The sequence below is a fragment of the Drosophila grimshawi genome, unplaced genomic scaffold (genome assembly GCF_018153295.1).
Source record: "Drosophila grimshawi isolate 15287-2541.00 unplaced genomic scaffold, ASM1815329v1 contig_80, whole genome shotgun sequence".
NCBI lineage: Eukaryota > Metazoa > Arthropoda > Insecta > Diptera > Drosophilidae > Drosophila > Drosophila grimshawi.
The window spans coordinates 223,025-250,111 of NW_025063639.1; the positions used below are offsets into that span (position 1 = coordinate 223,025).

Sequence of the window (27,087 nt, forward strand, 5' to 3'; positions counted from 1 at the left end):
ACACTAATACATATATATATATATATATATATATTCGATTTATAATTTTTTTTTTGTTTTTATCAGTCAAAACTGTCATCGTACAAGGCAAATTTTTTTATAGCTGTACGAGAAGTATGTGTGTGTATGTAACGTGAACTTGCCTTTTGAGGTGAAGATATATATATATATATATATATATATATCCATATACATATACATATATATATATATAGCTGACTGTGTCCAAATTTAATATTCTCATTTTCTGTTATATTTTTTTGGACTGAATAAATTTGTCTTTTACATATTTATACCTATATATAAATTTATGCTGCAAAAAGTTGTTTGAATTTTGGTCTTCGAATACATTTTGACAAACAAGTTGCAACAGCTTGATTTGAATTATTTGTAGGCAAAGCCAGTTAGCAATTAAAACAATAATCGGTCTTTTCGTGTTTAAGTGTATTAAGTCTATATGTATATATAGATAGCTATAAACTATGTTTTAATGCGCTTGAAAATGTTTCCATTTGATTACTTATTTATTCTATTTCACCTTTCTCCTTCTTTTCTACTAATCTCGCTTTTTTCTCTTATTTTTCTGTTTTAAATTTTCTTTGTTAATTTGGCTCGATTTGAATCGTTCCGTTTGTGAAAATACATAAATTAACTGCCACATTTATTTGTCGGCTTTCTTTTTTATTCTCTTTTTAAAACGAGGCAGGCATAATTCACCGATAAATAATTGTGATTATTGCAATGATCCAGTTCCAGTTCCATTTGCACAGATGACTCTGTTGCGTTCCGCTGTTGTAGGTGAGTTCCTCATTCTTGACCACCTCATTCGGATGCTTGTCATAGCCGTGATGATCATCTGTAAAAAGCAACCGTTTAAATCAATTCGTTTTTTTAAGCTTTAAATTCAAAATCACTAATTTCATCATCGTGGCTGGCATAATAATGATCCCAATACATACACACAACATATCAGGAAATTGGTCGGATTTTTTTATATTTTTTTTATTTAGATATGACGCGAAGTTAATTATTATTTTTATTTTTATTCATTGACGGCAATCTTTTTTATGTAAGTGTTCAAGTGTACTTAAAAAAACTGCATACATTCCTAATATATTTTTCCATCTTAAAAATATATGTATTTATTTTTATTTAAAAAAAAAAATATTTTTTCTAAATTTCGTTAAATGAGAAATTTATGGATGATTTAGCTTGCTTTTTATTTTCGAAGAACTATTCCACAGCAACAGTCTTTTCTTGGGATTGTTCAAAATAATGTTAGTGTTGAAAACTACTTAAAAATACTTCAAGCGTTTCTTTTTTTTAAATTATTTTTTTAATGTTGTTTAGTATTTTAAATAAAATAATTTTACTTTAGATGTTTTTTTTTACTTTTGATTAGTATATTTAAACAAATACTTTTTTGTTTTTCTATATTTTTGCGCTTTGGAATTCCTAAGAACTACAAATAACAAATTAAATTCCGTTATATATTTGCATTTAGACATAATTTTACATATGTCATTCTCAATACCAATTTTTTAAACGTATAAAAAACTCAATAAAAGTGAAGAAATCAATATAGCCTGCTTTAGTCAATAAAATATTTTCAAATCTAAACTAAAACTATAAAAGTTGATTATGAATTTTATATATTATATATAATGTATATATATATATATATATATATGTGTATATATATATTGGGAAATATATTCCAATTTCAGAGAGAAAAAAAAGTCATAAATCCACTTTGTCTCTTTTAAAAATCGTTTTTTTTTTAGAGTAAGATTAGAAATTTTGGACGGGTAATTTTTTGGGGTAAATGGAGGAATGCATGAATGCAAGAAAGGAATGCAAAGAGAATGCATTACTAGAAGTACTACTTACGTTTCATCTTATCAATATTGTGGGTCAACCTTACTGTCTGATTAAGTCTGGTGTTGCTACTTCTATTTAAATTTAGATTTGTGTTTGTATTAGTTGTTGTTAAAATGTTGATTGAAGTTGTGTTTGGATTAGTGTCCCAGTGATTGGCAGTGATCGGCCAGTTAATTGTGCTCTGAACAATATTACTGTGATTGGTGTCAACAACAACTGGCGATAAATAATGTTGTTGATGTGGATATTGTTGATGATGAGTATTATTTGTTGAATTAATGCCAATTTGATGTATGTTGTATGTATGTTGATGCTGATGTTGATTCTGACCATTATCTTGATCATTATCATTTGATGATATTTTCTTACCATTCCCATTCGCATTTAGATTATTGTTGCCGGCTTGCTGCTTGTGATGCGGATGCGGCGGCGGCGGATGCGAATGCATATTTGGATTATTTTGATTCTGTTGCACATTCGTTGGCACATTATTAATCCGAATGCCCGTCTGTATATGATGATGACCCGGATATGTCAGATGTATGCCACCGCGGCCCGGTGGCAGCATATTAATGCTACCATGACCAGGCGATAAAATAACGCCACCAGCTCCTCCTCCAACTCCACTTTGTCCAATATTATTGCCAATAATATTGGGTTGGATGGGTATGCGATTGAATTGATCAATGTTTGTGTTGATCGAGGTGCCCAGACCGTTGATGGGCTTCAAATGGATGTTGCCAGTGTTGCCAGCGTTGGCCGTGTTGACACCAATTGTATTAACGCCATTCACGTTTACATCCACATTGATGGCCGTATTATCAACGGATCCAGTTCCCGTTCCCATACCTGTTCCGGCACCACCCGTATTTTCAATGAGCGTCGTCGGTGCCGTTGTTTTGTTCTTCTCCTCAGCGGCACAACACACTTTAAACACAACTTTCATATTATTTGTAGAACAGCGACCGCCAATGCGACGATACAAATCGTCCTTGGATGAAGTCGCTAAAATATTAAACAAAATATACATAAATAATTTAACATACATTGAGAATTCAATTAGAGTGGAGCGACTACTCACAAATGAAGTAGTAATCATTTCCAGGAAGGAACTCTAAACCACCTGGCTGCGGTGTAAATGGCCGGAACGTAATCGTAAAAAACATTAATTTTTGGGGCTTATCACATATAGCTATTACTCGCGGATCGGCGTTCGTTATGCGACATGTTTCATATTCCACTTTTGACACATTATAGATTATATATTTCTCCGTTTCATTCTCAAATGCGCCCGGCTCGTAAACGGGACAAATAATGTGCACCTGATCGAATTCAAACGCCAAATTGCCCTTGTTCACGTCTATAATGTGATCCGTATTATCAATCCGAAATCTGCAAAAGGAACCCATACAAAAATTTATATATATAATATCTATATAAAATAAAGATATTTATTTGAAAATGCATAATTCTTGAGTCTATTTTTATGACTTATATTTTTCATATTTGCTTTTTTTAAGTATTTAATTAATTTTCTATTTCTAATAATTTATCACATCTGTTATACATTTTATAGGTTTCTTGAGTTTTTTGAGCCTTATTCTGCATAATTTCAATAATTAGACTTATAAAAATTTAATTTGCAATTTTGGAATATACATAACTAGATAAAGTTATCATGAATAGAACCCTATTAAAAATGTAAATTAATATAGCATTTTTCTCTATATTACTTGTCTGTAATTTAAATATTCATTTATTTAATTTCATTATAAACCTATTTCACCATATTACTAATCTATAATTTATTCATTTATTTCATCTAATAAATAAATTCGAGTCTATAATTATTAACGTTTTTTGCTCGGATTGTTTTTTTTCTGGGTATTCTCAATCTTTGAGTTAAATGTTTACACCCAACTTTAATAAAATTATTTAAAATTTGAGTTACCAAGCAAATTATAAAGATTAATACAAGAATATAATAAACTTTTTTAAAAATTGTGAACTATCCACATTAAATAAAAAACTAATAAGATAAATAAAATAAAATTTAAAAAATCATTTTCGAATATTCTAATATATTTTCATAAATAAATACTTTATGGGAATCGATTGACAAATCGATAAGCATCGATGGTTACGCCTCCCTATTTCTATTATTGAGTTTATTCAATACTATCGATAACTTGACACGAGTTAAGTATTTAAATAATTTTTGTTTGTTTTACTAATAGAGCAGATGACACAGGGTATCTAGAAGACAGGGTATCTAGCAGTTGAACACATTCTGCGAGCAAAGAGATGGACGGAAATAGAGGAGTCATTTCGTCCCAGTGAAAACATCTCTGAGCTGAACAAAGAGGAGCGCTACGCAAATCAACAAGTTATAATCCCTGCCCAGCCTAAAGCTCCCCTCTTGGTCTGTTGATATGGGAGAGGGTATGGCAAAAAATGCGTTTATTTATTTTTACAAATGTTCGACGTTGAGAGAAGTGAAGCTGAATCTGCGTTTGCATAATGTTGACTCTGAGTGCAAATCGCAAAGCAGATTCTCGAACAATTATGAATGCGCTTTAGTTCGCGACATCTCGACTAGCAGATACCCTGTTAAATATATAAAATGGCCCAAAGGGCAAACAGAATGTCTACATTGTGTAAAGTATATCAAGTATTTCATAATTTTTTTAAAAAATAATATTTACTTTTTTTACTATTTTTTTTAATAAGAAGAATACAAAAAGTAGCAAATCAATTTAATTAAATTTAAATGTTATTTAAATTTAAAAAAATAAGAAATATTTACAAAATTGGTGGTGGTATTTAAAAGTAAATTGGGTAAATATTTGTTGCGTGAATTAATTAATATTTTAAAAATATACATATAATATATGAAATGCATATTAGTCGACACAAAAAATAAACAAAAAGAAAAAATAGATTAAATTAAATTCAAAATAGAATGTACTATTTAATATTATATAATGAAGAATAGTTGTCGGAGTTATTTTCTTCTGCATGTTACAAACTTTCTTTCCATAAACGCTTCTTACTTACTTTTAATGGGTGTATAAAAAAGAACCTCAGCTGCAACTCGACCGACAAGGAGATCCCCCTCCGCCTCCGCCACCCCTCACCCAACCCCCTGTCCACACCTCTGAGGAAACCATGTAGTGGTTAACACGACGCACGCACTTGTGTATGTCTGCTGTTGCCTTCTCCTTCTCGTCCTTCTCCATTCTCGTCTGTTTCCACAGTTTCCCTTGTGCCTTTTCAAGTTGTTCTTTGTTTTTTCCTTCCATTTTATTGTTGGGAGCCTTTGTAAATCAAAAATCATCCCTAATGATGAAGTACGCATATTTTACATGTACTTAGTACTTTAGCGACACACACAAACTCACGCCTCTACACATCTTATAAAAGCGACTAGGGTTACAGGTAAACGTATAGTTATATACGTATATATAGGATATATATATATATATATATATATATATAGGAGGGCAGCTTGAATAGTTGACTGATTTGGTTTTTAACTGCTACGCTCATATTAAGTTATTTCCAATTTATATTTCTTATATATTAAATTTATAATATATATAATTTTATAAAAAGTACAAAAAGTAAAAAGAATATTAAATTAAATTAAAAATAAAATTTAATAATTACATTTCAACATATGTATATATTATATTATATATATATTGAATTATTTATTCCAAATTTTTCCATTTTTATTTTACATTCAGACGTTAATTTCCATTAAAATGTGACTGGCAAATTAACGATAAAAAACCATTAAGTCTAACTAAAGTTCATTAACCGATACAAATTTGAATAAATTATGGACACTTCTACCTTTAAAAAATATATCTTTAAAAGTAGATTGAATAATTGGAACTACAAGTTTTATTTGAATTTCAAACTGGAAGCATTTAATTTCCTTATGTGATAACCGTACACTGTGCATTAAGTTGACCAACCAACAACGTTCATCAAAATGATGACTTGATTTATGTAATTATTTCTGGGCAGTCTGAATTTGACTGTATTTAAAGCATGACCCTTAATAATAAAACATAAAACAAAAACCAGTTGATTTGCATAGTAAAAGAGACTAATACTTTTAGGTTTAAAAGATTTTTGTTTAAAAAATATTTATGAAGTACACTTGCTTTAAAATGTTTATTTATTTATTTTTTTTATTTAGCTTTTGAACACGGCCTATTTTACTTAATATGTATTATAAAATTTAAATTAAATAGAGCTAACAATTTATGATTTTTTTTCCTTTTAAAGTTGTTTAAATTGACTTGATTCACCTGTGCCTATAGTTAATATGTTTCAACTCATACCTATAAACACATTCAAAAACATATACATAAGAATTTATCAATTATAGCCAGCCACTCAACAACTGCAAAACAAGAGGAAGAATAGATGCCACCCACAAGCAAGACGCATGCCCTCAACTCCCCACACCCGAACTCACCTCACCTCACCACGCATAGCAAGAAGCTTATGTAAAAAGACGCTGAGTAATTCTTCTATGCATTTCTCACACTCCTTTTCTTCGTCTATGTCTCTCTCCTTGCTCCAACCCCTGCCCATCCCCCACCCCCCCCCCCCCACCCCATCTAACAAACGAGCATTAACAGTAAAAGCGTTGTAGGTCGCGATGCGACTGCGACTGCTTTGAGGGTTGACATAATATATACACATAGACATGTGCGTGCGCGTTTCTTTTCTGAACCCTGGACTCCAACTGAAGTGCGTTGTTATGCATTGAGTTGCGTTGCGTATTCCATCCACATCCATATCAGCATATCCCATTGCATTAAGTACATATAAAATCTGTGTATATGTATTTGAATGTATGTGTATTGTATGTTAAAATACTTTAAAATACTTGTTATACGCTCAGCAGACTCAAAGGATATCTGTTTGACTTAAGTTATACGCACTGCAAACAAACTATTATTGAAGCGAGATCAGTTGAAATGTTCATTTTTAATTTATTGTTCAGTAATGCAACTAGAAAATATAGTTTGTTCTGCTCTTCAAATTATTTTAGATCTTTATCTTTTTTTTCCATTTAAAGGAAAAAGTCAAAAAAAATCGTAATCTTAATTAAATTTTAATGAGTTGAAAACGGTGAATTAAATTGTGTTTTTTCCTTTCTCATTTTTTTTCTATATATATTCATAAGTTCCTAAAACTTATAAATTTAAAACATTTCTTGTCAGAGTGGTGCTATTATATTTGTTGCTACTGTATATTAATTAATTAAAAAAAGAACATATATATATGACATATATGTACAAAAATGCGTATCCCATTGCATTAATTCGCCATTGGAGGAACTGCATTCATACATACAGTCCGCGAAATTCAATTAACGGCACTTGATTTTTTTATTATAAAATTAAAAATTTGTTTATTGTTTTGCAAAAGTTTGCTGTTTTAAATTCACGTCAAATATAAAAAGAGTTAAATTTGTAACATTAGCATAACATTTTTTGTTAATTTTTTATTTTTTTGTTAAGTGTGAAGTTTAGGTGCGATATTCGATTAAAGGCAGGGCTAATAAAATTAATATAATATGTAGAAATATCAAGAAAATAGCAACTTAATAATGAGTTCAGCATCCAAATTTGTTTATAACTAAAAAAAATTAGATATTACATCGATTCAACAACTATTTAGAACTCAGTCAGGATCAGGGATTTTGGACCATTCCTTAACGACAGCCTTCATAACTGCTCAACTGTCGATTTCCTACTTAAAATCGACGGTACAGGTGTCCCTACATGTTCTCTATCATCAGGTCGGGTAATCTTGCTGCCCACTCTAAAAGCTTAAAATCCTTATCACGAAACCACCCACGACAGGCCCGCGGCATGTTGGAGCATTGTCCTTCTGGAATAAGGAAAAAGGCATTTGGGTCTGGTTGATGATCCATAAAGTTCACCAAAAACTTTGTCCAACAAGTTTATATAACCCTTCTAGCACATGCGGCCAGCTCAGATCATGAGTGGAGAACCGCCACAGCTTCGAGTAGGGCAAAATCTGTGACTTCTTTAAATCATGCCAGTAGTACTTTAAGCCGTTTGGACCATCGAAATTTGGCCACTCCTGGGCGCTGAACATCTTTTTTTTTTTTGTAACATTTATTCTGGCTAAGAGGTGTGCCTTCGTTAATACTGGCTTTGACCTCATTTTCTTCCAAACGAATCGATCACTGCCTGATAAAATTTGTTGCACACGATTTTTCGATGTTTGTAACCTTAAATCAAATATAATTTTAGATACCGTATCATTTGTATCCAGCCTAGCACGTAAGATTTTTTAGCATTTCTTGAAGATTTTTTTTTAAATTTTAACATGTTATGAACTGCTAATGCCGAGCAACGTAATTTGAATGGCATTTGACTGTTGCTCAATCCAATATCCTTGTAAGCCAGGACATTCGCTATGTCCTCAGGTTAGAGTGTTTATTCCTTTCCTATTCCAAATTTGTTATGCAACTAATGTATATATATATAATTTCAAATTCCAGATAACACCCTATTTCCTTTTCCGATGTTTAGAACGTGAGTGCTTTTAATTGAGTTTCAGACCCAAACTAGCTAAAAAAAATACAAATATGCTAAAATCTTGGAAAACGCTAACGGAACTTTCATTCCAATGCATCATAACAGTGTAAGTAGAACTGCCGTTATAAAATGTGTAAGCAAATCCCCGTTAGGCTTAGTTTTTAGCACCATAAACACGAGTGCCTTTAATCGAATTTCGCGGAGTGTATTAGTTTTTTCTCCTCTAGCCTTACCCATTACTTCATCCAGCTTTCTTTCAATTTGTGTACTACTAATTATTTCTTGGTTTTACCTTCTTTCGAGTACTCTATAATGATTACAATAGACTTTTCATCTGATCATTTTTAGCCCTTTATTTCCATCAATAAAATACGTTGTAAAATGCGTCTTGTCTCGTATTTAAAATTTTCGCATGCATTTCTGATTGGGGTTTATCTTAACTAATTCATACTATTTATTTTTGTCTAATTGGGTTATTTCTGGGTTTAGCTCATTCACATTTTACATTAAAATACAAACATAAATCTTGTAAATTTCTTTTTGTTTTTTGGAATTTTATAAATAAAAAATTATTTTTAATTTAATTCAAATAAAAGTCTCTCTGGGTAAATTTTTAAAAGAGATATATATGGACGGTACTCACATGCTGTTCGATGTATTCCAATGCATGTAGAAGGTCTTAGCACAGCTAGACATTGTGGACAGCAGCACGGTCTCAATGCAGATGATCGTTAGCAGAGTGACAAAGGATGTTGCGCCCAACGTGGGCAACGGTATCAACGCCAATTTGCTCCCCTTCTTCTTCTTCACTTTATTCCTCTTGCTCTGATTATTAATATTATTATTATTGTTATTGCTTCGATTGATGCCTGGTGTACAGAGTATTTTGCACTGGTTGCTATGTGAATGGATCGTCGTCATCAAGTGGAATGCATCCGGATGCAACCCGATGCGTTGTGAGCCAGCACAAATTGTAAGGGAATTGTGTGTGGAATTGTTATTGTTCACCGAAAAAGAACCAGAATCAGTTGTTCCACTTTTATTTAATTTAGTCTTACTTTTACTTTTGGACTTTCGATGCGCGGCTGCTGGCATTTGAGGCGGCTCCGATTTCGATTGCTTTCGATTTCGATGATTTTTTTGTTGGTGATGTTGTTGTTTTGGCATAGATTTATCGATGATCGTCGGTGGAGTTGTTGTTGTATTGATATTCATATTGGTATTTCGAGACTCGGGCAAACGTTGTTGCCGGAGTATTACGGCTTTGCTGGTCCAAATTTCCGGCTCCGTTTCCAGGCAACAACTTTTGGGCAACTCTTCGCATTCGGCATTCTTTTGATCAAGCAACGTTCTCCAGGCAACAGTTTTCAGGCCCAATTTTCGATCGTATGTCATTTTTTTTTAAATTTATTTGTTTTATTTTCTTTATCTTTTCTCAGTTATCGGTGTATCGATTAATGCTGTTCGCTGTGTCTGTGACTCGTTGGTTTTGTCGTCTTTCCTTCCTCCTGTCGCCAGTCGTTTTTGTTTTTTCTGTTGTTGTTGCTTGCTCGTAACCAAAATAGAGATGCGTCTGCCATCAACATGCCGATCTCCCTTCAAGTCTCTGCAATGCAATTGAAACGCATTCATTTATTAATTAATATCTATTATTTATTATTTATTAATTGTTAAATAATATATAATATATAGTAATTCTAATTATAATTTATAATTAATTATTTTTTATTATTATTTATTTGTGGTATTATTTTTATTATTTGTTGTAGCTTAGTTACTCCTTAATTTGTACTATTTATTGTACTTAATTTTTATTTATTTAACCTTCCCCGATCAATTTTGCCAAAGGAAAGATCGTCGAGATTCCTAATCAATAATGCAAATGGACTAAAAAATAAATAACAAATTTAATTTTTCATCGTTGGATTTATTTGTGTTATTTACAAGTGTTTTCACAAAAAAATTCAATTTTTGACAAAAATTATTTAATTTCTCAAAATTATTTAAGTCAATGAATCTTGTAAATTATTTGTATCGTAGAAAAATAAGAAAAACAACGAATAAAAATATAGTAATCTTTCTTGACAAAAGAGGAATTTTATATATAAAAAATACCAGAGAAAAAACATAACCAGCTCTTTTAAAATTATTTTCACTATTAAATCATTATTTGTATTAATATGGAAACACAAATCTCTATATATGTATGTATATGTATATATACATTATACATAGTATAATGTAAATATATATACGTATATGTATATATGTGTACGTATGTACATATATATATATGTATATATGTGTACGTATGTGTACGTATGACAGCGCTCTAAGCATTTCGCTTCAATGAAACGTATCTTATTTAATTATTATTATATTAATAATAATAAAAAAAAATATTTACATTTCTTTGTGAGTTATTTCTAACATAGAAATGGATTGCACGCATATTATTTAAAAGGATCATTTTCATTGGTTTCATGCTCAGCTGTAGAAATTATATATAATATATATATTCATATATACATATAAGGATTTAAATATATATACATACATATATACTTTGTTTAAACTTAGCTGTATACACGCATACATACATACATATGCCTATAAACAATATTTCAGCTCAGATGTACACATTGTTTTGACTATGCACTTCGAACCATTGAATGCCGGCGATTGTGATCTTGTATACAGGCTGCCTGTATAAATACAATTTTTTCTTTCTTTTTTCAATTTAAATTCAAACGGGACATTTATAAATTTAAGTGTGAAAACAAGTAAACACTTTTAAAATACAATTCACTATTTTTTTAAACATATATATTTTCATGCAATTGACAAAAACGAAATCGTTGGGAAAAAAATGCTTTGTTCGATGTTCATCAGGACTTTTATGGCTTGTTTTGGCAAGGCAAATAATATTGTTGTTGTTGTTGTTGTTGTTGCTTCGCACAGAAATTCACACAGAGAACGAGCGAGAGCGAGAGGGTGAGAGCGAAAGAAGAGAGAAAGTACATTCTCGCTCTTTCTTTCGCACATTCGCCTTACTAGAAGCAGACGCAAATACATAAACATTGAGCCCGACAAATTTTCTGTATACATACACAAAAAACCCAATACAATTAACAAAAATGTTCATGAATAAACCACAAATTAAAATAAATAAACAAATGCATAAAATAACTTTAATATTAAGTCATGTAAAAAACAATTTGCTTGCTTTATTTTGTTGCATTTTTTTCTTTTCTTTGCACGCAATATACACACACACAGCGGCCACTTTTTATGTATACATTTTATTGGGTAATTTTTTTTGGGCTTTACATTTTTTCCAGCAAATCACATTTTTGATTTATTTTTGTTTAATATGTGCCGCCTCCGTGTCCACAGCATGTCTTCGTAATAATTTATTAGATTACGTATATATTAATAAGTAGTATTTAAAAAGAGCTATGTTTTAAGGTGTAAAAAAATAATACGAAACTGACAGTGTGGCTGCATCTCAGCAATCTATATGTATCTCAAATATTTTTCGCAAGTATTTTGCAGTTACCAGTCACAGATGTAACATTTGTGTGTATAACTGTTATTTTAATACTAGAGAAATACTACAAAATTGGGAATTATAAAAATATTTAACATGATTTTTATTATTTATGTATTTATTCGCAATAGATTCCCTATTTTCAGCAAACATTTTTTTAGCACAAATATAATACAAATATAATATAATACATCAAAGTGTGATTTATTAAATATTTTCCAATTAAACTGTTTTCTTTTATTTATGTAAATATGTATATACAATATTTATTTATCGATATACATTCTATATGGAAACACGGCTACATTATTATTTAATTACTGGTCAGTATTTTATAGCACTGCATGACGAGAGCTGTTTATTGTGTATTATATATATATGTTTAGTTATTCGTTATATTGAATTATATCTACATACAACGAACTAAAAAATCGCAGAAGCAAATTAATAAAGTTTTGGTTGAGTACTGTGGATTGCCTGCCCATCGATAACTGCAAGCACGAGTTGAGCTGATCTATTGCACGTCTGCACACACTGGCGAACAGCTGATTAGCTGACCGACTTTGACGTTTGCCAGCTCTGTTTTGGGTGAAAAGTCTCAAAGTTACTTAAAAAATAATAATGCTTAATATATTTAAGCGTTCGGTGGCTGGGGCAGGCGCCCAACTTTTCAAGACGCCAACATCGATTGCAGCAACAACCTGCAGCAACATTCTTAGGTAAACAAATGAAAGACAGCCGAGACTTATATAATCAGTGTGACTACAATGAGAAGATAATATTTCAAATAATTTTATTTGTTCTCAGCTCAAACCAGCAACGCAATGCAGCAAAATGGTATCCCGATCCGGAATTTATTAAACAATTCAGCGGTCCCGTTATGTATCCCGATGAAGTCACCTCGCTGTGGAAGGTGCCGCCATGGAACAGTATGTTTTTTACATATATATAAATATTTTATATTTAATACAAATGTATTTATGTGATGCTTAACAACACTAGGCAAAGTGGTGCCCGTTGAGAAATCGGTGCGCAATCTAACACTGAATTTTGGGCCCCAGCATCCAGCTGCTCACGGCGTATTGCGACTCGTGCTCGAATTGGATGGCGAGGTAAGTGTAATCATCTTTTGACAACAACAACGAACAACTAACAGCAGTACATTTTTGTTGCAGACGGTGATGCGTGCAGACCCCCATATTGGCCTCCTGCATCGCGGCACTGAAAAACTTATTGAGTATAAGACTTATACTCAAGCATTGCCATATTTTGATCGATTGGATTATGTGTCGATGATGTGCAACGAGCAGTGCTATTCACTCGCTGTTGAGAAACTGCTCAATATTGAGGTGCCGCTGCGCGCCAAATACATTCGAAGTAAGTGCTCAATAAATCTTATTTATATTTTTTGTTCAAAATAACTTTTTTCAATTTTTTATTTTTCTTGACGATTCAAATAATTTTCTTTCACAATTGAATGTATTGATATATATATATATAGCTGATTAATTTTTCTTTTCTATTATAATTTTCTAAAAAAAAATTAATTAAACATTTTTTTTGGCACTCAACTGAGTTTTTTTTTGTTTTTATCTCCCAAAAATGAAATATATTTATATATCCTATTCGATTTGTAATCAATGTTTATTGCTTTGCAGCATTGTTTGGCGAAATCACTCGGATTCTGAATCACATAATGGCTATTGGCACCCATGCGCTGGATGTGGGTGCTTTAACTCCATTCTTCTGGTTGTTCGAGGAACGCGAGAAGATGATGGAGTTTTATGAGAGAGTCTCTGGCGCTAGAATGCATGCAGCCTACATCAGACCAGGAGGAGTCTCGCTAGTAAATTGCAAATAACATTCATTTTAGTACCAATAACAATAGGAATTGATTTTAAAACTTCTTGATGCGTTGCAGGATATGCCACTGGGTTTAATGGATGACATTTATGAGTTTGCCTCCAAGTTTGCCGAACGGCTCGATGAAGTTGAGGATGTATTAAGCACAAATCGTATTTGGGTTCAGCGCACCGAAGATATTGGAATTGTTTCCGCCGAGGAGGCGCTAAATTACGGCTTCAGTGGCGTCATGCTTCGTGGCTCGGGCATCAAATGGGATCTGAGAAAACAGCAGCCATACGATGCGTATGATCTGGTGGATTTCGATGTCCCAATTGGAACCAAAGGCGATTGCTACGATCGCTATTTGTGTCGCATAGAGGAAATGCGTCAGTCCCTGAGAATCATTGATCAATGCTTGAATCAAATGCCCGCTGGCGAAATTAAAACAGACGATGCCAAAGTGACGCCTCCTACTCGATCCGAAATGAAGACGTCGATGGAGGCGCTCATCCATCATTTTAAGCTCTTCACGCAGGGCTATCAGGTACCACCGGGTGCCACCTACACGGCCATTGAGGCGCCCAAAGGCGAATTTGGCGTCTACCTTGTATCCGATGGTTCGAGTCGTCCCTATCGCTGCAAGATTAAGGCGCCGGGCTTCGCTCATCTGGCCGCCCTCGAGAAGATTGGCAAGCAGCACATGTTGGCCGATGTGGTCGCCATCATTGGCACTCTCGATGTCGTCTTTGGCGAAATCGATCGGTAGGAAATATATATATGTGTGTTTCATAGTTTAAACGACACTTGAGTCTGTTACTAAACTTTTGAAGATTGCGATGAATAAATATTAATGTGGGTACAGCACCCAACAACAAAAAAAGTCTAAAATACCTGTCTAAATAATTATTGATAATATATTAATAGTTATTGATAAAACTTAAATATTTACATCTATTCCCTATCTATCTCTTCCTTTATTGATAATTATTAATAGAACTCCAAAAATATTCGTATATATCTATCCATTGCTGCAAATCTAACCGAAGTCGGTTGGTTTCTAAAAAGTATAATGAAAATCGCGAGTCATTAATTACGAGTCATTAAAGTCCTGTTTACAGATCGAATTCGCAATTCATTTTATTTGTGGAGCCTGAAAAGGTAAAAAAAATAATTTATTTGCTCGCCGCTACTTTATTAGTCTTTATAGGTACTACATCTTTCTGGCGATTCAAATAATTATTATCTCACACTTTAGTTTTTCCATTTGCTTTCAAAAATATGAATTTCATCAATTTGGGTGTGAACACACGGTTTTAAAATTGTTAAATTCTCATATCATAATATTTTCCGTTAATTAAACTACCTAACTGCCTCCAGTCCCAAACTTAAACAGAACTGTTTTCTGGGGTATATATATATATATATATATATATATATATATATATATATATATATATATATATGTATATATTGTTGACTTATAGTCGAACTGTCAGCTAATTGACTACAATATCAAAGTAAATAGAGATTTATATAAAGCTGACTTTGACTCTCAAAAACTCAATTGCTGAGTAAAGTATGCGGATGAAGGGATAATTGATTTAACTTTATTTTCATACTTCATATTCACAAAATTTCTTTAAAATATTTCTTTCTTTTTTTTTCATAAAAGAAACATAATAGATAAATTCACTGTACGAGGTGTGTTCAAAAAGTATCGCGAATTTTTGAATTTTCGCGGGTTACGTATATTCGAATTTCGATTTTTTTGTAGCGTAATGTTGGTACTCATGTCTCTCACTTATGCCGACAAGCTCGGCCATTTTGAATGTTCACTTAATTGTTGACAGCTGCTTTGCTTGCACGTGTTTTGGATCGTCTTCGATTTTTACCTATTCAAAAAAATGGATCAAGGAACCTGTATCAAATTTTGTGTGAAAAACGAAATTAAGTGCGCGGATGCATTCCGAATGTTGATTGTGGCATACGGAGAAGCTACCTTGGACCGAAGCAACGTTTATCGGTGGTACAAAATGTTCTCAGAAGGCCGAGAAGATGTGAACGACGAAGAGCGTGCCGGACGCCCGAGCACTTCAACAACAGACGAAAAAATTAATGGAGTGGAGAAAATGGTATTGGCCAATCGTCGAATCACCGTTAGAGAAGTTGCTGAGGAGCTAGACATATCGATTGGCTCATGCCATTCGATTTTTATCAATGATTTGGGCATGAGACGGGTCGCCGCGAAATTCGTACCAAAATTGCTCGATTGCGACCAAAAACAGCATCGCATGAACATTGCTAATGAGATGTTGGACTCTGTCCGCGACGACCCAAATTTGCTCCAGAGGGTCATAACTGGTGACGAATCGTGGGTTTATGGTTACGACGTGGAAACCAAAGCTCAATCATCTCAATGGAAGCTGCCGCACGAACCAAGACCGAAAAAAGCGCGCCAAGTTCGGTCGAATGTGAAAGTTTTGCTGACAGTTTTCTTCGATTGCAGGGGCGTGGTGCATCATGAGTTCTTGCCACAGGGTAGAACGGTCAATAAGGAATATTACCTGCAAGTTATGCGCAATTTGCGCGAAGCAATCCGCCAGAAACGCCCGGATTTGTGGAAGAACAAAAATTGGCTTTTGCACCACGATAACGCCCCTGCTCACACATCGTTGCTTGTGGGCGACTTTTTGGCCAAAAACAACACCCTAATGATGCCGAAGTGCTTCGAAGATTGGAAAAACCGTTGGCACAAGTGTATAATATCTCATGGGGATTACTTTGAAGGGGACAAAATAGATATTCATGAATAAATAAATAATATCTGAAAAAACACAAAATTCGCGATACTTTTTGAACACACCTCGTATTCGAAATAACTGTGTGCTAACTGCTTATCAATTGATCTTGTTCTTTTTGCTGTTATTGTTTTCCAGTAATTTGTTAAATATATATATATATAAATATATATATGTATGTATATATATATATATATATATATATATATATATATAGCTTAGCATATGGGTATATGTGTGGATTTAGTTTAGTTAGTTAACATTTTGAGCTAACACAACTAATAAGTCGCTATCGAAAACTGCAATTCTTGTTAATTTTTTCATTGCTTTTCATACCTACCTGGGAAGGAGTGGTGGTTGTGGGTGGGGAAGGGGGTTTAATCGCCATACAATGTACAGACTTATCTCTAATATATAATATGTATAATAATTAGTGAATTTTAGTGTAGCTCACTTTTTTATATTTTTCTCTATGTATTGGTGTAGGTTGTTGTTTATCATTTATCAGTAATAAATATTATTAAGTTATCCATTTAAATAGGCTGAAATTTGATTTTAATGTAACACTTAAGTTTGCATATTAATTATATATATTCTTATATATATATATATATATATATATATATATATATATACATATATATATATATATATCACATTGAAACTTTTGTTATATATATATATATATATATGTATTGCATGATTTACATAAACACATACTTAGTTTTTTGCGGTGTTTTTTTTTTGCTATGCATTTTGTATTAGTTCCTAATATTTCTTTTATTTATTCTACGTGATCACATTGAAACTTTTGTTTTATAAACGTTTTTTTTTCTTCTGTTTTTAGTAAGTATTTTTAAGACATTTTTATAATTTGTAACATATTTCTAAAAGCTTTAACAATTTTTGTAACATTCATATTTACGACGAAACTTTTGTAAGTTACATCAACCGGATATATATATATATATATATATATATTCTATGATGAAATTTATACACTTAATTTAACTACTATTAAATCTACCAAGTTTTTTTTTTTGTTGTTTGTTTCTACAATCGATTTAACGAATAACTAATTGATGTGGGCAGCTGATCTGAACCGAACCGATCCCAGATTATCATAGGATAATTTGCACAAGTCAAAAAAAAGTCTTCAAACTATTTTTTTTTGGTGTAGGATTTTTATATGGTTCCCAAGATCGTATATATATTTAGCCATATATATATATTTTAAAATATAAAGCTGATAATTGCAACAGAGTAGTATTGCACAAAATTGGTCACAATATTCACAGAGTACGAAATAAATATATATATATATACATATATATTACCAAGGTACAGAGTAATATAATAACAAACAATTGCATAAGCTTATTCGAATTTGTATCCACAATTGCGTATTTTTTAGCTGCAAATATTATCATCAATAATAATAATAATGTATTGCGTTACGTAATCTAAATTTTTTTGTTGGACAAATAAAAATAAATGATTTGAATTAGCAATGCAAATGTGATTGGTATGAAGAATCTCTTAATACTTCTATTCATCTTTAAGTATTTCAATTAATTAAATTAATGAATAAATTAAACAAAAATCTGATCTAATTTACATACATACATATACATATATGTATCAATCAGCGCTAAATGCTAATTTCTAGTATTTTTCATCAATATAAATACAAATTAAATTAAAAGCTTTTTTTAACAAATTATTATCAAGTTAAGCAAATGTTTATAATAATCACATAGCTTATTTTTTAGCAGCAGTTGGCATAATAATATTTACATAATAATATCGTCAACAATAAACATTTTTCTTAGTGTAGCTGTTTGTTCAATCGTTGCAAAAATGTTTAAACGCAGAAAAAGCTTTGAATTTTGTTCTTTGTTCTTTTTGTTGTTTTGCATATTTTTTTGTTTTTTTTTTTTTGTGAGAACTTTACTAACATTTGTTGTTGTTGTTTGTTGTTTTTATTCTTGGTTTACATTTTTGTCAATTATTTGAGACTATTTGTTGTTGTCGGTAGATTATTATCGGCAGTGATTAAATCGGACGATTTCTTCATTTTGTCGCAATAATCGTTGAAAATATCACGAAATCGTAGCCAACATTTCTCAGGTATAGTTATCGAAGTGCGAAAATTGTTCTTCACCTGTGAAAAATAAGAAAAAAAACGTTAATTAAACCATTTAAATAATGCGCAGTGTATATATAGAGTTAGGTAAAAAAAATAATAATTGATTGATTTTAATTTTGATTTTAAATATGTTTAGTATTACTGTAATAAATTAAAATATTTTAGAATATTTAATTAAAAAAATAAAAGAAAAGAAATAAAAAATATTTCATTTTAATTTTTTACCTTTTCATAAAACTTTATTTTTTAATTTCAATTAAATTTAAATAATTTGAAAGCGTTGAATAATGTTATTGTTTTCCACTTCTAAAAAATTAACATAATTCTTAAAAAAAAAAAAAAACATTTCTTTTGCAGGTGCTAGTGTACGCAACTGTATACAAATTGTTTAATTTCATACCTCACTGATGCGCATATAAATGCCGCGATGATTTTGGCCGATGTCAAAGTAAAAGTTTTTATTATCCACTTTCATGTGACGTTCTTCGGGTAAATCGCCCTTAAATCTGAGATATAAAATTGGGAAAAAGATTAATTGGCTAAATTATGATGACTAGCTATATTCGTTCCCTTTAAATAAACTTTTCAAATCAGGCTTTTATCTGAACCATTTCGATTTAATTTATAGAATATCTATCATTTAATTTTAATTTGAACTTTGTTAACTTGATTACATTAATTTTACTTTATTGTTTCCACCTTTTTTTTTAATACTTTACCCGCCATCATTAGCGCCAAATTCCTCCAACAAATCAGTCAACGCATCCCGAAATTCAATCATGCCCTGTGCAGGCAATGCAATCTGAGATCTGGGCCCGCCTCTTGTTATTGTTTGTGAAACCTGAAAATGAATTCATTAATATTAATAATAGATACAATTGCGAAAATAATAAAAATCGGTTTTTAAATTGGTAAGTTGAAGAATTAGATTAAATTTTGAAGACGATTCTTCTTAAAGTGAGTCTGAAAAAATAACATTTTATTCAACGTTTTCAACCTATTTAAATTGAATTAAAATGGAAAGAAAAAAAAGAACAATTATATTTAGGACAGAAAATTATCTAATAAATAATAGTGGCATTTTTCAAAAGTACACTTTAACTAATTATGAAAATTAGAAATAAATAAACGAGATATGAATATTCTAAATATATATATATTAAAAACAAATAACTACACATTAATATTTTGTTTGCAACTGTAATAAAATATATAATATTTACCCGAAGGAATCGGCCGCGCGTATTTTCCTTCAAGTCCAAATAATATCGTCTATTGTCCTTCATCATCATCTCTGATTTTAATTTACCATCTTCTGGCAAATTGTCTGTATTTGGTGGCCCTGTGTGAATATTTATTTTTAAATCAGTTTATTGATTATTAAAAAATATAAATATGTTTAACTGCGTACCTAAAGAAGCATAATAATCACTAAATGATGATAGATGGTCGCGAAACTCGGCCGCTGTCGATAGCGCTAAATATATTTGACTTCGTCGCCCATCGGCTCCAATCTGAAAATTAGCATAAATGTATATTTTATTCAATAAATTAAAATATGAATATGAAACCCAACACTAACAGAAATTAATAACGTCGTCAATATAGCTCAAAGTTTTAATTGATAAATCCTTTAAGTTTCCAATGTGTTGGAGATTTGGGGTGGGGTGCAGGCTTACTGATTGAAACACCGGGCCCATGACCATTAATAATACGAGGAGTTTTCTTTAGAGGTTATGTTTATATACACGTTTTCTTATTTTTTCGTCAAGCGCTGCGCGACTTTCTTTGCTTAATGTAATGGAAGGACTAAATTACGCTTTAAGAGACTCGCATACAGGATGTTATGGTAACTCTATGTACATTGTGCATAAAGAACAATGTAAACATTGTTGCTTTAACATATTATTATACTATGCGCGATAATAACAATACAATGTTAATTTGGTTAATTTCACTAATATTAAACAAAATCATTATTCTAATACAAGCACCCCCAGAAATATTATATATATTAATATTTTTTAACTTAAATTTGATTTGTAATTTAATTTGTTTAATTTTAATAAATCAATTGTTATTTTTAAAAAATTATTATTTATTTAATGATTACTTTAAATTGCATTTTCTTTTTAATATAATATCTCCTAATAATTATTAATTTAAACAATTATAAAAACAAGAGTGAAGTCGGGTGTAACCAGCTGCGAAATATTTTAATACCATATGTAATAAAAGCTGATAACAGGTACCAAAGAGCATGGGTAGCCAAGAAATACTGTCCAAGTTTGCCTTTCAAATTGCGATAGATATAAGCTAGTAACGTTTCTTCGAAGTGTGGTAACTATGTGTCTTAAATTACGGGAGATATGAGATTTTGAAAATTTTGGAGGAGGGAATGGGCGTGGCCTCAAAAATTGTAAAAGGTTCATCGTAATCTTCCTTCCAAGTTTGATAACTATGGCTCTTAAATTACGGGAGATACGAGTTTTTGAACATTTTGGGGGCGGGAATGGACGTGGCAAAAAAATGTTTGAGTACGATCTTAGTAATCTACATTCCAAGTTTGGTAACTGAAGTTTTTAAATTGCGGGCTTCTTTCTCTTAAGGAAGTTACCAGGAACATACATTCACAATTTGGTGACTCCAGCTTATAAATTGTGGAAGATATGCGGATTTCAGATTTCTAAAGTGGAAGTTCCTGGGGGCGGCGGGTGTGGGCGTGGTCTAAAAATTGAAATGTTCCTTGGAGGAGTTACCAGAAAGTTACCTTTCAAGCTCACTCTATCTTCATATTGTGGCCGATATGCAGATTTATCGATTTACACGATCCGAAATATCGGCTTTGGCGATTATTTGCGCATGTGTGGACGTGGCCATACAAATTTGTTATGGGTTTTTAAAGGCGTCTACCAATAATATAAATATCAAATTTGTCGACTCTAAATCAAAGACTGCGGAAGATATAGCCATTTAAAACTTTTAGGGGCGGGTGCCCGGTGGGCGTGGCACATGCCGATCTTTGAAAGACATCGCCAACAACCTACCAGCCAAGTTTGTTGACTTTAGGATTCAAATTGTGGGAGATATTGGCTTGATCGATTTGCGAATATCGATTTCATCAATTTCCATGCCCCCTAGGGGATGTAGCACTCCAATGTTTATTCTTTGTCTCACGCGGGCACAGTCCAGTATATGTTCCAAGTTTCAAGTTCCTATCTTTAAGGGTATCGATAAAAGTTGCATTCATACACACAGACGGACAGACAGCATGACCCAAATTGCACAAAACCAATATACTGACACGTTCGGTATCAAAGTATAAGAATAGAAAAAGGAAAAGTAAACCAAATATATCGGATAACTGGGATGAGTTTTCTACATTTGAAAGAGCGAAATTGAGGAAAAAAGTGCGTTTAAGAATGGTATACGAAAAATATAAATATGAAATACATAAAAATATATAACTGAAATAATAAATTTAATTCCTTCTTAAATTCATCATGCAACTTACTACAACTATTCGTGTGTGAGCCCCCATTAAAAATAATATCGAAAGTTGAATTTATAATGATAATTTGAATTTAATAGTGACTTGAAAGGCTCGACTACATTTATATATTTATTTATATTTACCTCAGCCACTTTAATAAATCGTCCGCGGCGATTTTGCTTTACGTCCAAGTAAAAGCGTTTTGATTGTATTTGGAGCATTTTTGTAGCCAACTCTTGTTCATTGACATTGCCAGCTGCATATAAAAAATTAACATAACAATAAATACTTATGTTGATAATAAATAAAACAAAAAATTTAAAAACTACTGGGGAGCATAACGAATTTTAAACAACTATCATTTTTATGGCGAATCCAATTGTCAGCACTGTTTTTTAATTAAACGGCAATAATTAAGTTAAAATATGGTCATACCTTTACCAGATGATTCGAACTCGTTCCTGCTTGAAGAACCTTCCATATTACTTGCATTGTACTCTGAAAAAAAATTCGTTCAACAAAATTTCATATAAAGAAGTTAAATATTTTTGGATCATAATATAATATAATTATAATATATATATAAAAAAAAAACAATATAATTTGATCTTGCATATCATAAGAAATATTTTATTTATCATTTATAAGCTCCTTATAAGAAAAAGACACATTTACATATATAGAAGGATAAAAACGATTTACATGGGAAAAGTAGGCGTAATAAATTTGTCGTGTAGTTGGGTTTTGAGACCACATAGTTACTTCCGACCTATGGGTTCTTTATAAGAGTAAGACTCATTTACAAGAACAAAGTGCTTGTGTGTTTCTGCAACCACTTAGAATGCATAACAAATTGGACGTGTAAATGTGCCTCGCTTCTCATAAAATATTTTAATATTAATTTAATATTTTATAAGAATAAGACCCATTTACATGAACAAAGTGCTTATAAAATGCAAGACCCATTTACAAGCATAATATAATACTAAGAATTTAGTCGTATAAATGGATCTTTGCAACCACATACAAATAATTTTGTTTATTATCCAACTAAACACTTACTTGATCCTGAGATACCGTCGTCCCCGCTGCCAAGATCAGACATGTCGATATGCTAACGCGAAATACCGTTCTATTGTTTTTTTTTTTCAGCTTACGATCTCGTTTGTTGTAATTCTGCTGTTGCTGCTTCTTCTTCTTCTGCTGCTTCTGCCTGAACAGCTACTGACAACAGTGTAAACCCAACGTTTCGGCCGGACCACAGTTCTGCACTTTTCTTCTGTCAGCTGAAAATGTTATTGTAAAGAAAAATAGGAAGACGAAGAAAGTGAGGAACAGTTAGGGTTTTAGGTACATTTGTATGTATGTATGTGTGTATGCGTATACACACACATACAAGCAAAACAAGTATATGAGAACTTTTTTTCATTGAACAACTCTTTGCAAAAAACCTTGAACGCTGTACACACACACACACATATATATATATATATATATATAAATATATATAATATGTATGTAAATACACACACAGCCCCATTGCTAGCGCACATATCATGTTTGGTTTATGTAATTTTATTCACATTTTGCTAACTCAACTGAAATGTTAATTTAACAGCGCTGCTGCTGCTTTTAATAAACTTATTGGCTTATATTGACATAAATATATTCTTGCACATACACACATATGACTACGAAATTACACACACACACAACATTCAGCAGAACTACATACAATTTTCTTTGATTTCGATTTTTAGTTTATCAATTAGCGCATATTTTTGGTACTTTGCCTTAAGGTTCAAGTGAATTTATTTGAATAATAAATTATGTTAGAATTTGCAAATAAAAGAGTTACACACGCACACACACACCTATACGCACACACAGTGTGACGACGACGCTCTGTTCGAAATGACACTTTTGCACTTTCCATATTGATATCGATATATAAAGTACCCATCGTCTGCTGGTGATTTTGCGTGATTTGAGAAAAAAATGGGACGTGAAAATTATATTGTAAAATATATTATTTATTTATTATATATATTTGCATATATTATTGAAATAAGCAATACGCTATTTTACACTAATAAATAATTTATCGATTTATCGTTCAAGCTACGAAACAATACTCATCAAGTAGAACGCATAGGATTTTTTAATTATATGAAACGCTGATATGTGTATATAAAAAAATACATGTGTTTAAATATAAATAAAATATATATCGAAGCCACACTTCAAATAAATAATGGATATACTGATATACAGATATAGCAACTTTAAGCGAAATTCTTCAAGTAAACGATCAAATAAAATTCACAGTTAGCTTATTGTTAACGGGTGTGGATTTTGTGAACAGCTGTTCACATTTTGGCTGCGCTCGAGTATAAGATTAGCTGACAATTATAAAAGATATAAAAAAAGAAAATATATAACCGAAAGAGTTAGTAGTGGAATGAAAACAATGCAAAAAAGATAAATTACACCAAATTTTAATAGGGAATAATTGAAATAGCTGTTTTTTGCGACATAAGTCCTGCTAAATATAATTGTCTGCCCGCAACCCTGAAAATACCGGCGATAAATTGAGCAGAATTTCAAGCCTAGTTTGAGTAGAAGTCGCAAAAACATTTACCGATATCAAATATAATTTATTTTCACAGTGTGACCAGCCTGGGCCAAATGTGAAATTGGCAAATGATGTTATTTTTACTAAGTGTAAAATACCAAAATAATAATATATTGTATTTTAAGACAATTTAAATTATTAACTTATTTGTTTCTGCTCAATTTTTTTTGACTGATTAATTTTTATTCGTGTCTTATTCGATTTTAGTGTTTTTTTTTGCATTTTCTTATCACTGGTCGCTTGCAACGTCTTTAACATAACTGTTAGGTGCATCAATTTGTTTCAAGCTCTGTTCACATTGTTCAGATTGGGAATGTTAAACGACTGTAAAAAAGAATCCACAGTCCAACCGTACGGTCGTGTGCCGCGGACGCCTCTCTGTCTATCTATATATTTATATATATATATATTTGTATCTATATATATATATATATATATATATATAAATAATATAAATTCATATGTATATATCTGTATTTGTATATGTATATGTAGATACATAGATATGAATATGTAGTGGATGCGTTGAATGTATTTATATTTTTACGGTCGTCGTTTGGTACGCGCTCGTTGCACATAAAAAAGAAAAACACGCCAACTCTTGGTAAAATGAAACATATAAAGTAAATATTTATTAAAATTAAATAAAAAATGTATTTTCGTGGGTGTTTGTGTTGCTCAAAAAGATAAATGCTGTTGTGTAATAAATATCGCAAATAAAAAAAATATATGTATGCATATCGTATGTAAAAATAAAATACATTTAATGTAAAGCGAAAACAAAAAAATGTTGCATTTGCCGCCCAAGGTGTGAGTGCCCTACAAATAAACATACACACTCGCATACATATATGCGTGTGTTATTTATATTGTGTGTGGATTGTATATAATATGTCTGCTAGATTTGTGATACACACACACACATACATGTGCACTGCATGGACAATGCTTCCACACACGAACGCACACACATACATATTTTTCGTGTGTATGCATTGCAAAAGTATTTGTATTTGTATTGGTGTTGCTAAAATGCTGCGAATAAGAAGCAGCATAGCTAAAAACGACAAAACACAAATTATAAAAATACATAGTGTGCCTGTGTGTGTGCCAATAGAATCTTATTTTCGTATTTCTTTTTCTGGTGCTCTTCGCTGCTCTCATATAAAAAACCATTGTTCACACATGCACACTCACTCACACATGCATATGTATTTGGCATACGCATGCATATATTTAGTTACACGCTTTTACATATGTGTATGTGCGTGTGTGCATACCTCACATGTATATATATTGTATATGCGTAAGTGCATACCACACACACACACACGGATACATATTTATATGGGCGCCGAAATTTGTTACGAAAACAAATTTTAAATTAAACTCTTTAAGTGCTTTGTATGTGTGTGTGTGTGTTTGTATTGAAGTGCACCGATATTTGTCGGTCGTTTTTTTTTGCGTTTGTGCTTATGTTTATCTGCTTGTTGGACAAAAATTGCCATAAATTGAATTCAACTAATGTTTACCAAGATTTATTTATTTTTTGTGTTTTGTTTATTTATTTAATTTCGACTAATATCAGTCGACACAAAACAAATACAAAAAGCACCAAATAAATTTAATATTGAAATTGAAATATAATCAAAAAATAGGACCAATAATAAAATAAGTTATTTATTTTTATTTGTGTATTTATTAACTTTTATTTATTTGTTTACTTATTTAATGTCGACACAGAAAAAATTACAACAAAAAAAAAACTAGCAAATAAATTAAATTATAAATATGTATATATCAATATAATTAAAATTACACTAATACTTAACAAGATTAATTAATCTTTTTATTAATTTATTTAATGCCGACGCAGAAAAATTCAAAAACTATCCAATAAATTTAAAAAAGTAAAAATATGTAATTAATAAAATAAGAAATTTTTACCTCCTATTGAGGCGTATTTGAATACAAAATTTGTAAATTGGGCAAAACCCAAAAAATTGTAGCTCTCATGTTCTTAGAACCGGCGTTGATCCTAAATTATCAATAAAATAAATACTGTATATATATAATAATATTTATATAATCTCGAGTTTACTACATTTTTTTTTCAATTAAAACTTACATTTTATATTAT

General features: G+C 31.3%; 3 protein-coding genes across 4 annotated transcripts; 1 reads left to right on the forward strand and 2 right to left on the reverse strand.

Annotated features, from left to right (window-relative positions):
• Window positions 1-263: 263 nt before the first annotated feature.
• LOC6570321 lies at window positions 264-11,949 on the reverse strand. The gene is made up of 5 exons (XM_001996532.2): window positions 11,808-11,949; window positions 9,121-10,083; window positions 2,963-3,273; window positions 2,251-2,886; window positions 264-856 (listed from the first exon to the last, which is right to left on the reverse strand). Exons 2-5 carry the CDS (start codon window positions 9,870-9,872, stop codon window positions 714-716), a joined length of 1,842 nt encoding a protein of 613 aa, XP_001996568.2. The 5' UTR covers window positions 9,873-10,083; window positions 11,808-11,949; the 3' UTR covers window positions 264-713.
• Window positions 11,950-12,353: 404 nt separating this feature from the next.
• LOC6570320 (NADH-ubiquinone oxidoreductase 49 kDa subunit) lies at window positions 12,354-14,760 on the forward strand. Its single transcript, XM_001996531.2, has 6 exons — window positions 12,354-12,746; window positions 12,835-12,956; window positions 13,030-13,139; window positions 13,203-13,404; window positions 13,686-13,873; window positions 13,949-14,760. The coding sequence occupies exons 1-6, from the start codon at window positions 12,649-12,651 to the stop codon at window positions 14,636-14,638; spliced, it is 1,410 nt and encodes a 469-aa protein (XP_001996567.1). The 5' UTR covers window positions 12,354-12,648; the 3' UTR covers window positions 14,639-14,760.
• A 3,830-nt stretch (window positions 14,761-18,590) lies between these two features.
• Window positions 18,591-24,222, reverse strand: LOC6570319 (transcriptional activator protein Pur-beta). 2 transcript variants are annotated; one of them, XM_043215831.1, is made up of 9 exons: window positions 24,197-24,222; window positions 23,375-23,598; window positions 22,748-22,810; window positions 22,456-22,568; window positions 20,231-20,333; window positions 20,043-20,161; window positions 19,539-19,660; window positions 19,220-19,325; window positions 18,591-18,834 (listed from the first exon to the last, which is right to left on the reverse strand). In XM_043215831.1, exons 2-9 carry the CDS (start codon window positions 23,415-23,417, stop codon window positions 18,679-18,681), a joined length of 825 nt encoding a protein of 274 aa, XP_043071766.1. In that variant the 5' UTR covers window positions 23,418-23,598; window positions 24,197-24,222; the 3' UTR covers window positions 18,591-18,678. The 2 variants fall into 2 exon arrangements, with proteins under 2 accessions (XP_043071766.1, XP_043071765.1); XM_043215830.1 differs by having other exon boundaries at window positions 24,187-24,209.
• Window positions 24,223-27,087: the final 2,865 nt, after the last annotated feature.

Coding starts and splice junctions, on each gene's coding strand:
- LOC6570321 (XM_001996532.2), bottom strand. CDS start 9,872: ATGACATACGATCGAAAATTGGGCCTGAAAACTGTTGCCTGGAGAACG. Junction 3,274..9,120: donor TGGAATACATCGAACAGCAT/GTGAGTACCGTC, acceptor TTCCTTTTGCAG/ATTTCGGATTGATAATACGG. Junction 2,887..2,962: donor AAATGATTACTACTTCATTT/GTGAGTAGTCGC, acceptor TTAATATTTTAG/CGACTTCATCCAAGGACGAT.
- LOC6570320 (XM_001996531.2), top strand. CDS start 12,649: ATGCTTAATATATTTAAGCGTTCGGTGGCTGGGGCAGGCGCCCAACTT. Junction 13,140..13,202: donor TGCTCGAATTGGATGGCGAG/GTAAGTGTAATC, acceptor TTTTTGTTGCAG/ACGGTGATGCGTGCAGACCC. Junction 13,874..13,948: donor GACCAGGAGGAGTCTCGCTA/GTAAATTGCAAA, acceptor GATGCGTTGCAG/GATATGCCACTGGGTTTAAT.
- LOC6570319 (XM_043215831.1), bottom strand. CDS start 23,417: ATGTCTGATCTTGGCAGCGGGGACGACGGTATCTCAGGATCAA. Junction 20,334..22,455: donor GATTTATTAAAGTGGCTGAG/GTAAATATAAAT, acceptor GCTAATTTTCAG/ATTGGAGCCGATGGGCGACG. Junction 19,326..19,538: donor TTTGGCGCTAATGATGGCGG/GTAAAGTATTAA, acceptor TTTATATCTCAG/ATTTAAGGGCGATTTACCCG.